The sequence below is a fragment of the Meriones unguiculatus genome, chromosome X (assembly GCF_030254825.1).
Source record: "Meriones unguiculatus strain TT.TT164.6M chromosome X, Bangor_MerUng_6.1, whole genome shotgun sequence".
In the NCBI taxonomy this organism is placed as follows: Eukaryota; Metazoa; Chordata; class Mammalia; order Rodentia; family Muridae; genus Meriones; species Meriones unguiculatus.
The window spans coordinates 102,001,175-102,014,027 of NC_083369.1; the positions used below are offsets into that span (position 1 = coordinate 102,001,175).

General features: G+C 35.4%; 1 protein-coding gene across 7 annotated transcripts in view; it reads right to left on the minus strand.

Moving 5' to 3' along the window:
- Positions 1-3,306: 3,306 nt before the first annotated feature.
- The window catches only part of Atp11c (ATPase phospholipid transporting 11C), a 223,876-nt gene continuing 214,329 nt past the window's right edge, over positions 3,307-12,853 (minus strand). For 3 of the 7 annotated variants that reach the window (XM_060375287.1, XM_060375285.1, XM_060375286.1), the window contains exons 30-31: positions 9,515-9,619; positions 3,307-6,597 (exon numbers count right to left, since the gene is read on the minus strand). In XM_060375287.1, the coding sequence (XP_060231270.1) occupies positions 9,518-9,619 (102 nt within the window). In that variant the 3' untranslated portion in view covers positions 3,307-6,597; positions 9,515-9,517. Of the gene's footprint in view, positions 6,598-9,514; positions 9,620-10,286; positions 10,378-12,853 lie in introns of those variants that run through there. The other 4 variants (XM_060375289.1, XM_060375290.1, XM_060375288.1 and 1 more) reach the window with 3 other exon arrangements.

Sequence of the window (12,853 nt, forward strand, 5' to 3'; positions counted from 1 at the left end):
AACAGGGAGTACTTGTAAATATAAAAGAGCTACAGATATTCTCGAGGCTCCTGGGATACCGGCAGATTTTCATACTCCACCTTGCCCAAGTTGCCCATCCTGAGACAGAAAGGCTCAAGATTTTTTTTTTTTTTGAGCAGGCTAAGATCTTTGTAGGACAGGCTAAACAGCTGTGTGTCCAATTATCCCAGTGCCTGTTTATGTTAAGTCACCAGAAGCTTACAATTTTACAGCTAGGGCTAAGGCAAAAACAACCAGAGCAAACGATTCTAATACAGCTTTGGTCTCAGACATGGGAAGGAGAAGTTTGGCACATAGTGCTCTAACAGTAATTGATGGCTGCATATAAACCATTACAGCAGGCATAAGTCATCACTAGTCCCACCAGGGTAGCCACAAAAATACCTTATGCAATCAAGGCTTGATTGAAGGCTTTCTGGCCAAGTTTCTTACTAGGGTGGCACAGAATTAAACCTAAAGGTGGCATGCATATGTACAGGAATGGGGTGTAGTTTTTTTCAAGCCCTGTTTTCAGTGTCATGAAGACTGTCCTGGGGCCAGTGTCCTTCCAAGCCACTGAGATGCCTCTAATAATTGAGCCAACAGATAACCCAGATTAAGTGTTAAAAGGGACACAAGCCATCCTTATGTATACCTGGTACAAAGATGGTATGAGTAGGAGTAACAAACAGGAATGGGTAGCTATAGTAACACAAACGAACAGACACTGTGTGATTGAAAAAGATTTTAAAAAATGTAGCCAATGGGCCTAGTAAAGAGCTGTATGGATAAAAATAACTCATGAGCCTTTCTCTAAGACAATCTGTACTGACAAGTGGGCTGTATTTAGAGACCCCACTTTATGAATGACCCAATGAAGAAAGAAAAACTGGAACGTGTTGAGTCAGCCATGGTAGGAGCAACAGATCTGGAGATAAATACATAACAGGAATCAGAATCCTTGAGCGTTTTCCAGGCCTACAGCCTGCAGCTTGCAGCCCATTGAGTCCTCCTGGAAATCAGAAAGCAGATGCCTTTACCAAAGTATGAGTCATGTAGGGCTGATCTCTGGGTTCACGTAAAGTCTGGAGTCAATACATGACAAATGGATGAAGCCGCTGACATTGCTGTAAAATGTTCTGATATCCTACATGCTGTCCATTCAGGTGAGGTCTGTTAAGGACTGTGGCTTTGACAGATAGATTCTATGGCATGGCTTGTACTTAAGTCCCTATAAAGAACAGTCAAATAGAACACATAGGATCTACGCCTGTCAGTAAAGAATGCAAGTATCCCTTTACCTACAAGGTGTAGAGAGGAGGAAACACATGAGTTATATATTCCACAGGACCAGGGGGAAGATAATGACTTTACCTTGGCTTTGACTTGAAGTATCTGGAGTATAATAGTCTCTACACAGAAATACTGTGAAGATAAAACGAATTAGGTAAATATTAATTATAAGTGTTATGCAGTCTTCTGTCTTCTGTGTTTAGCTTGTTTTTCCTATGAGCATTTTGTGATTCATTGCTTTTGGTTTAATGTATGTTCAAATAATCCCAGTTTTGTTGCAAAAATAGTGCAAGAGAATCCCATATACCATTCACCTAGATTCCACAAAATAAAGTTGGCTATATGATCAATCAAACTTCAAATATTAGGAAATTAACATTGATGCTGGGCTGGGGATGTAGCTCAGTTGATAGAGTACTTGCCAAACTTGTGCAAAGCCCCAAGTTCTACCTCCAGCACATAAAACCAGGTATGGTGGTGGAAGCCTGTAATCTCAATAATGGGGAGCTGAATGCAGAAGGATCAGAAGTTCAAGGTCATCAGTTAAAAGTTAAAAGTGCTTGCTACCAAGTCTGACAATTTAGTTCAATTCTGAGAATTCAGGAGATAATACTGACTCACAGAAGCTGTCCACTCACTTCCACACACATATCATGGCTCATGCATATTTACACAATTACATACAAAAATTAAAAAAATTCAAGGTCAGCTTGGGATATATGAGGTCACCTATATATTTTATATTAAAAGAACTGCAGTCATTCAACTCGTAGTCCAAGGTTCAACTAGGACCACACACTTCATGGTTAGTTTTCATTATCTGGGACAGTTTCTCAGTCTTGGTCTTTTCATGATCTTGATAATGTAGAAGATTACATGTGCATTATTATACACAAACCCTCTGGTTTGAGTTTGTCTGATGTTTTCTCCTCGTTAATATTTTAGTGGTTTATTAATTTATCTATTAGGGGATGGTACAATGATGAGAATAAATGTTCTGGTTAGGTGTACAAACTTTAACAATAATACCTGGATCCAAATTTTGGCTCTCATAGACTGTGACTTGGTTTTTGTGACTCAGTTTACTTACTGGGCATATGGGAAGTATCAGTATGCAACTCCTAAGGATGTTGGGATTAGCAAACATGTAAAAATATATACTGTGGCTAGAACACTGTTACCTAAAATGAGGACCTGGGCATTTCATGTCAGTTCATGAAGAAAGCAAAGCTACCATGTGGTACACTGTCACTGTTCATTTTAGCCCCCAACCTGCTCCCAAGACCCCTGAGATCAGGTCTTACTTAACCCAGAGAAGAATGATTCTTTAGAACCAAGGATGAGTCAACTAGGCATTGAACTCTGGTTTCTTGCCCATCCAATGAAGGGAAAAATATGAATAAGAATGTAGCAAATAATGCCACCTTTTTTTTTTCCTGCTAACTAGTCCGAGAACTCTGGCTTTCTGGCTTCATTAGTATGCATCCAGCACTTCACCCATAGATGCATTTACTGAATAAACCACAGTGATAACCTCGGCCCCTAACCTTTGCATGTGTTTCATGCTGAAGAGGTCAAATCACTCAGACCTCACAACAGCCACTGTATCGGTCAATAGAAGGTAGACAAAGCAAAGAGAAAGAAGTGACCCATAAGGTTGGCTGGGGGAAGGGCAGAATTCCTGAAAAGGCTGATTTCAGTAAGTTAGAAGACATGTATCAAATATGTGAAATGTTGGTAAATGACAAGTGTTCATTAGTGTCAGAGCAACTAGTAAGCCTTTAATAGAAAAATAACTATGCTTCCACTTGAGTAGCAGATGACATTTTACAAAACAAATTTGATCCCTTAATTCATTTGACTCCCACCACACCGGGTAACAGTCTTGCCTCTGAATATAACACATTTCCCACAACAACAACAAAAAACGAAATATAGGCTAAATAGAGTACTAAATGAATTGAAAGGTGATCAAAATGAAATGACTAAAGTGTAAAATGTAACACAGTCAGATTCAGGTCAAACAACTGGTTTATTGATAGCTAAGCACTTTTCCAGAAAGGGGCCTTTCTCAAGTTCTGAATATAGCTGGAACAATATACGGAGGCATGGAAGGAGATGTGAATATGGTCATCTTTGGACTAACTTTCAAGCAACAGTAAAACTTCATCTCTGGTTACTTAAGAATCAAACAGTTTTAGACAGAAGGTGGTGGCACACACCCTTAGTCCCAGCACTCTGGGAGGCAGAAGCAGGTGGATCTCTGTGAGTTTGAAGGCAGCCTGGTCTACAGAGTGAGTTCCGGGACAGCCAGGGTTCCACAGGAAAACTGTCTTGAAAACAACAAAACAAACAAGAAGAGAATCAAATAGTTTCACAGGGTTGAAAATGTATGTCACATTCACTCCAGTATGTAGGCAGCATAAGATGCATGTATCAAGCTGGTTGGGTTTCATATTTTTTAAGGGGGTGGTGCTAGGGATGTAATCTGAGACCTGGTGTATGCTGAATACATACAGTATCATAGCTACATTCTGGCTAGAACTTTATACAGTTATAAGATATGGTCTTATTAAAAACTCTCACAAGTATTTTACCTGCCCCAAATTAGGTATTGCCATCAAACATCAGTTGAACTCATGAAGATGTTGTAGCAACCTTTTGTGAACTGTATGTACATGAAAACAGGAAATTAGGAACTTACTTCCCATCACTAAATTGCATCCATAACATTTTGATATCAAATTGACATTTTCCAAAAAAAGAGGCTCAAATAGCAATCGTATCATACCAAAGTTTACTGATTACATCAAACAAAAATTTCTGTAATGAAAAAGGCAAGTTGCATTCATAAAAGATAGCATTCACGTTCATTTTAGAAAGCAAAAAAGTAGATGTAAAAAATTGCTTATGTGAAAAGTGTAATACTGCAGTTCCATTTTATAAGCTGAAAAATGATTTTATCAACATTTGCATAAAATCTGAACATTCATATACTGCATGTTATCAAAAAATTCCATCACTAAATTATGACTTGCAAATTTAGGCTTATATTTATACTGTTGCTGGTGTATATGTAGTAAATATGGAATGAATATTTTCTGTTTAATAGGCAACATCCATAAACAATAGACAACAGTTTTGAAAATTACATAGACATTTTGATAGTTCAATAATTATTCAAATTATGGTAATATGGTCCTACTATTAGATTTCTTGTTCTCTTCTGACATAAGAGTAGTTAAAATATAGTGCTAGGAATACTGGATGGCTTATTTCAAATTACTTCACCTGCTCATCCCATGCTAGCCATGCTTTAAATCATTAATAAAAACCGTACAAGAAGCAAACCCAGGTTCCTCTGATATGAGCTGCAGTGTACAATGTAACATGTAACTGAGGCATGACTCTAAATCCCTCTTACTTGCTAATCTAGATCTCTTTCTGCTGCAACACATCACATATATTCAGTTTTACTTCTTTTATCCTAAACATCCTGATTTTTATCAACGCCTTAACTATTCTGCATCAACTAAGCCTCTCTATTTGGCTCTTACATTTATTCACAGTCCTTGTAGTTCTTATGTAAAATAATAACAATACAGCAACAACAACAATGACAACAACAAAAGTAACATAGCAAAGCTTTCCTGGGTTAGATGTTTTAGCTCTTTGGAATAGGCAAAGAAGAGAAAGACTTTGCTTTCAGCTGATTACCTCAAATACAGGCTACAAGAGCACACACAGCACACTTAAGCTGTGAATGACACCTAACAAAATACTCATAAATAATACTGACAGATGAGAACAAATTAAATTAAGTAATTATGGAATGGTTTCTGATAATTGAAATTATGACCTTTTTAGAATTTAAGAAAAATTACACCTAAATATCAACACATATATGGAAGAATCAAATGTGCCATATGGACTATATAAATATACTGGAATAGAATGAATCTAATACTTTCCTAAATCAAGGTACAATATAGACATTAAATAGTACAGGCATGTCAGGAAGACAAAAAATTGGAAACTGATAGAAAAATATTTTCTAAATATATTTTAGCCTAGATGTCGAATGTGGTTCTTCTATTAAATAAAGACATTTCACACTTATTTCATGTCTTAAGCAAACTCTTTAGGGGCTAAAATCTCTTTCTTGTCCAGCAGTTTGAGGATTTTACCAAGATCCATCTCAAAGTTTAGAATTAGACCACTCCCCTGGCCCAGTTAACTGCAGGAGGCAACATTCATGTCCAAAGAGTCATGGCTCTACAGGCATAACTGTTTTTGAATGGATCTCTTCTTTCCAAATTGATAACAAAAAGACATGCTGTATATATGCACAAACTCTTTCAAATAAAAACCGTTAGTAGTTTAAAATAAGTTATTCTTTCCCTCTTTGCTACATAAAATCATAAAATGCCAATGTAAGAATGGCCTTTATTTTTGTATAAGTATTTAACCCACCTTACCTCAATTACCCAGCAAAATTAACATTGGAAATATCTTTTTATTGCTTAACTGTTTTGAAGGGCTACTACCAAAAGACTGAAATGTTTTATTTTCAAGGTTGGTACTCTTAAATACATAGGTGGTGTGTAATTCAGAAGAAAACACACCAAATAACCTTTCCACCCCTGTTTCTACAATAATACCCAGAATTAACAGTATCACACAAGTATTCAAGTATCACACAAGTAATTTTTTGGAAAAGACATTAGACAAAGACAATTAGCCTATGATTGAAAACAAGATGAATTGTTTTGTCTGATGCAGTAATATCATTTAGTCCTCTATATTTATATTTTCAAGTATTCCTTTTGTTTGTGGAAAAAATAACATAATCATTCAGCAGAAATGAGAAATGTCTTACAAACAAGTCTTTGTCTTCTGCCAGGGAAAAAATAACACTGTATTAGCAAAATCTGCTCATTTCCATTGCATGACGTCTACTTCACACCACTATTGAAATCTGTTCACAAAGTCAATGGGTTAAAAGAGCACCCATTTTGTACTTACATTATTCTATCTAAATCTAGAATGCTTACTTTAAACTTTCATATAATTCTTAACTTTGGCCATAATGGCTACTTACATAACTGTAAATGGTTAAGAGAGTTATTTGGTATTTTAATGTACATTTATTCTGAACCCTACACATGAGAGTGGTTTTTGTTGCATATTAAGTATCCTGAGTTAATATCTTTTGTAGTTGTTTCTTCATGCTTTCTTTCTTTAGTTGCAACCACGATCAATATGCTTGTAGGACAATAACATAGGCAGTTCAAGATTCGGATTCTGAAAAGGTTAAAATATAAAGAGTTACAAAATTTATTTTGATAACAATGTGTAACCATTTGTTTAACATTTTTAAGAGTAAACCAAGTAGTATATTTTGTTATGAAAGTAAAACAACTGTTTTAACAAAAGTGCCAAGTTTTATTCACATGCACAAGGGAGAAAACAGAGTGACGCAATAACCAGATTTCTAATCTTTTCTTCATCTATCAGCTGAATAGCTCAGGCTTGCTCTTTGCTTTTGGATTGCTCCAGGGTTCTCCTAAGGAGGTTTTCCCACTGGGATTGCCTATTAAGGTGGGAGATGCTTGCATACAGAAACATGACAGTTTTATCTCTAGCATTTAGTAAAATGTTGTGTGCGTTATTTTGTATAAATGTATATCTGTATACACATATATTGTACATATATAGCTAGGCAAGTATGCATGCATGTGTTTGCACAAGCATGTAGAGGGCTGATGTTACCTATGGTTATCCTGCTTACGTGCTATTTACCATTTTTATTATTTTGAGACAGGAATTCATTATGTAACCTGACCAGCCATGAGTTCACAGAGATCAACCTATATCTGCCTCCTAAGTGCTGAGATTAAATGTGTGTAGCAGTACACTAGGCCCTATTTTTTTGAGACAGGTTTCTCAATGGAACCTGGAACTTGGTAATGAGGTAGGGTGACCAGACAATAAGCTCCAGGAATCCTCTTTCTTCTGCTTCTAAGGAATCCTTTTATCTTTGCCTTCCCAGTACTAGGATTACAAATGTAACAACACTCCTAGGTTTTATGTGGCTGCTGGAGATTGAATTCAGTTCCCTATGCTTGCACAGCCAACACTTTACTGCCTAGGCCTCTGGATTTGTAAATTTTGAGATGTTTGGTTTTGGAATATTTCTGTGAAAATATTCCTTTACTAAAAGAACCACCTCCCATACTATCAAAGTTATTATTATTATTTTTTTGGTAGATGATTTCCTGTGATCCAAATGACTCTTCTTTTCTTTATTAATCATCTATTTAAAAAAAAAGAACCTGATAAATTCCCTTAATAAATCTATTGGTTCTTCAGTCTCCTTTAAACATCACTGCATGTGATCGGGATGGGGTACGGTAGACAATCTGAATATAAAGGCTGAAGTAATGTATCAAGAAAGGGGCATAGCTTTGATTCTCCTTTCTATTTTTTTATATATATTCATTTAGAGTGTATGTGTGTGTACACATGCCATAGTGTATGTATGGAGGTCAGAGATCAGCCTTTGGGGTTGTTCTCTCTTTCCAACATGTAGGTCCCAGGGATCGAATGCAATTTGTCAGGCTTAGCAGCAGGTACTTTTATTTGATGAACCATCTTGATGGTCTAAAACCCAAAAATTTTGAACTACAGGACTTAAAGAGGCCATTATTTTGTTCCCATTCTGGAACAATTTTCTTTCTATTCATGTTCATCAGTTTTCAGGCCATAATGACTTTAACCAAAATAAGAATGCCATTCATACTGAGAATATTTGAGAGAAAACAGGTTGTTCCCTTACCAACCAAGGAACAAACTCAGTGGCTAAGTTGTCAAATATTTTCTTTGGAGAAGAAATAATGCCACATGAAAATCAATTCCTAGAACAAATAACATCAAACACGAAATATTTCTTTTTAAACTTCCTAACTTCTAGATATTGTAGGAGTTGAGGCCCTGGAGAGGCCAAAAGCAGTAGCAGTGTCTGCTACTCAGCAGAGTTCCCCAACCACAGACCAAGCTAAAGAAAGCAATCCAGGGGGATACAAAATTAAATGCAAACACTATTGCTGAAATATATATCGTGGCTTACTCAGATAGGACAAAGCAATCTGGAGAAAATGAGTCAAAGAATTTGAAGGCTATTGGAAAGTGAACTCATTACTAAGGAGAAACACATGCAGGCGAGTATAACAGATTCAAAGTACATTGTTGTACAATTTCATCCTTACAATCACAATATTTTTATGTGTACATAAAAATCAACCCTACTATAAACTGCACAGAGTTGCTTGTAAGCACACAAACTTATAAGTGTATTATTTATGAATTACTTTAAATTTTGTTGAATGGATAAAAGACCTTTCAGGATCTGGAATGTCAGAGTCCTCTGCAGTAGAAAATACAGAGTGCAAATGAAAGGAGCAATTCTGAGTTCTAGGATCCCTCTCATGATGTATTAATTCCTCTAAAATATTTCTGAGATAAATCAAACAATGTTATAAAGTAAATTTGTTTTAGAAACATTAATTAGGAAACATTTTTTTCATTAGGTATGCATCCCCCTGAATGGCTAGGAAAGATTTACCTAAGAGTTGAAACATTTAGCTTGAATAAAACTTGACATTAAAAATGTTACAATTAGAGAAGACTGGATCATTAACATTTATTTGGGGATTAGACGTATACAAGGACATTAAAAGTATATACCTACAAACACACAGACACAGCACACGAAGGTACAACACATTTGATTATTTTCACATAGTTCCCAGAAAAACATGCAATGCTAAACTGATCTGGTATTATATAGATGCAATTTTGGAATATTTATTTCTAATTTTCCAAATGATTCTTATAAGTCAAAATTACATAATTTCTAGATGAGTATCAAGTATTTTCACATGATGGCACAATCATGACAATTTGTCCTTCACAAATTAAATATGTTGTATTAATTCTTAGCTCTGAAAATGTCAAAAATTTCACCAGGGATTTGAGTAAATTTATTGTATAAATTTCACCATATTCCAAGCAGTGCATCTTTATATTTTTTACAAAGAATAGTATAAAGTTCACCACACCAACAGCAGAGAAAATTTAAAGAGTGATATTTTCATTTTTTTCTTTATAATGCTGTTAATCTGTTTCTTTAAAGCCAGCCCACTTGTTTAACACTAGGTACCTGTTACAACATATTAGATTCGTCTGAGAATGTTCGTAAAAGAAGAGGTCTGACTGAAGGTCTGGCGGATAATGAGTCAGATGCCCTTCTACAGCTCAGATTTCTCTGTAATAGTGAGGCAAAGATACTTAAAGCATTTGAAGATAGGTTAACCTACCTGGTGATAAAAGTTTAGGAGAAAAAAGAAATCATTTCCTACAGACTGCTTTCCTGGCCCCAAAGTACAAATTATTTCACTACACAGCAAATGCATAACATTCAAAGGAATACATTTAAAGGACCAAGAATGTCTCCAACTCAAACTCTCTTTTTTGTGGTAGAAGTAAATAGACATTAGCAGTATGTGGCAAACTTGGGATTCTGGAATGGCACTGGTACGCTATATGGTAAAATGAGTCAATATGGCCTGATTAATAAACCTTACCATCCTTTTGTTGTACACCTCTGAGAGTTGTGCTGGTGCTCTGAGTGTGTCACATAAGAGAAATTTGTGCAAAATACTCTTGTACTGGTGAACAGGTTAATTCTAACATCATGGCTACTACACTACATACCTAAAATTACAAAGTCATAGTTTAAGTTTTTGAAAATTACTCCCTCTCCTGTAAGACAATTTAGAAGGTGAATAAATGATTAAAAGAAAATGACAAAATATTTTAAGTATCAATAGAAAATATAAAAATGAATCATGAGAAATAACTTTTTAATGAATCAGAAATGGTGTCAGGCAATGAGAATGCAAGCAAGTTGGTACATTAAGAAAGGAAATCACCTTATTCACTCCAAGAGAAACTGTGATTGCTGGAAGTTTGAGAAAGCATGAAGATAGTAGATGTTCCTGAGGAAGGGAGGCGTTTCGTTACCTTGTTCACAATTGCACAAAAGGTGGAAAATTGCAGTAGAAAAGAGAGAAATGCAGAAACCATAAAAAAAGAAAAAGAAAGAAAGAAAAGAAAAAGTAAATATTTCCTCAGATGTAAAACATTTAAAAAGAAACCGTGAGAACTGGAAGTAGAAATGACATTTAGTTTTAAAGACGTTACTAAAGTAAAAGAAGAGTTAGTTAGAAATAATCTATTATATGTGCCAGTTGCTGTTTTCCTGTATATCAACTTAAAATTATTTTGTTAATAAGAATGTACTATTTTAAATCAAATACTTCTAAAATACGCCTCTTACTGAAAAAAGTTAATCACTATTAACTACTTTACTGCCTTATATGTGTTTGAAATCCACTGGTCAGAGAGCTTTGTTCAGGGTCAATCACCAGTCACTAATGTACCTGAAATAACTATCTTTCCTATTCAATTGTACACACACATTGTGATAGAATTGACTGCTCCATGGGCAGCTACAGGTTAAAAATCTAACCAAAACCAATAATGAGAAAACACTTGGTGGTGCCATCATCCTCCCATTTGCCTCTGAATTAGTGGTAATTTCCTTTATTCTAACATAATTTGCTCAGTTCTACTATTTTTTCTTACCTAAGAGACCTCTTTATGAAAGCAAGTTAAAATTTTCCTAGATAAAGCAAACATTTTTCAAATTAAAAAAATCAAAATTGTAAAAAATTAATTAGAAAATCTAAGAGATTCCTTTTTCATGTATGAAATAAAGACATAATTTATAGAGTTTGCTTTGGCATTGCCCATGCAAAACAGAAGACGGAGGTTAAGTATGGATCAGGATGAACTCAACAACTCTAGTAATCAAGATAGCCAGGTGTGGTGGTACATGTAGTCCTAGCAATTAGGAGGCTAATGCAGGAGGATCACTATGAATTTGACTGTCTTAAAAACAAAACCCAACTAAATACCCGCTCATTCAGCCAGAAGATTAGCTTTACCTTTCTTATCTTTTTTTTTTCACTAAAGAAAATAGGCTTAGAAAAGGAAGGCAGCTCAAGTGATGTACATATTCAACAAAGTTTAATAACCAAAGCTTTAAATACAAGTATTTGTATTTATTTGTGTTCTAATATGACCATGCTTCTTCCCACTTATATTTTATTTTAGATGAAGAAGTTGGTGACATGTTGGCAGCATGCAAATTACCAACTGAAAAAATATTTTAGATTCTGAAAGAAAAATTTGTTTCCATCTTCTGTTTTGTGGGCAAAAACCTTGTATCAAGATTAACATGATAGCATGTCCCCATTCCCAATTTTAATGTACAAGCCTAAATATTTAGAGACTGCAACTATAAGCATGTTTTGTTATCTTCAAATACTTATATCCAACCACCAGAGATAAAAGTACCACAGGAGGCAGAAATTTTAGGGGCTAATAGATTAGCTATTTAGAGACATTACAAAGAAAAAAAAAGGAATATGAACATATAGAAAGCAGTTGAAAGCATGACATGAAAAAAGAATATTCAAAATAAAATAAAAAAGGCAGAGCTAGGAAATGTTAGTGATAGGTGAGGATAAGAAATGATGAGCTAAAACTGTGAAATGTCTATATTCCTTTACAGGCATCAATACAGCTTCTACACCAGCTAAAATAGCAATATGCCAAAGAGGCCCTGGATAAAAGTCTCATCCCAACAACCATGATATTAGGATTAGGATTTTTTTCTTACAATATAATTTAATTTTAAGTTCATTAATACATTCTTTTAAAGAGCACTACCTTCCGAATGCATGGTTGTACATGACAGTATAGGTATTTTAGCATGACTCATCATTATTACTGCTTATTATTAAAATATTGAACTTTCCAAAATGAATTCTTTGGGCCCTTCAGTCAGATAGCTGACATCCTTTCTTTCCCTATCTTTACCTTTTGTTGCTTCACTATTCAGTACTCAATGACAATTTTGTCAAACATTGCCAATAATATGGTTACATAGCTTTGTCATTTTGTAAGCTAAAGAAAAGCTTTTCTTTTGTTGTTGTTTTTGTTTGTTGAGACAGGATTTCTCAGTGTAGCCTGGCTATCCTGGAATCACTTTGTAGACCAGGCTGGCTTTGAACTCACAGAGATCCATCTGCCTCTGCCTCCCTGAGCTATGGGATTACAAGCATGAGCAACCTTGCCCCGCTAGTTTTGCTATTTTTTTAAATTAAATTTTATTTATATGTTTATTTATTTATTATAATTTATTTACTACCTCATATCCTCCCGGTCCTAACCACCCTCCCTCTTCTCCCCCTATGCCTTTTCCCTAGTCCACTGATAGGGGAGGACCTCCTCCCCTTCTATCTGATCCTAGCTTATCAGGTCTCATCAAGGCTGGCTGCATCATCTTCCTCTGTGGTTTGGCAAGGCTGCACTCCCCAGGGGGAGGTGATCAAAGAGCCAGCCACTGAATTCATGTCAGGGACAGTCCCTG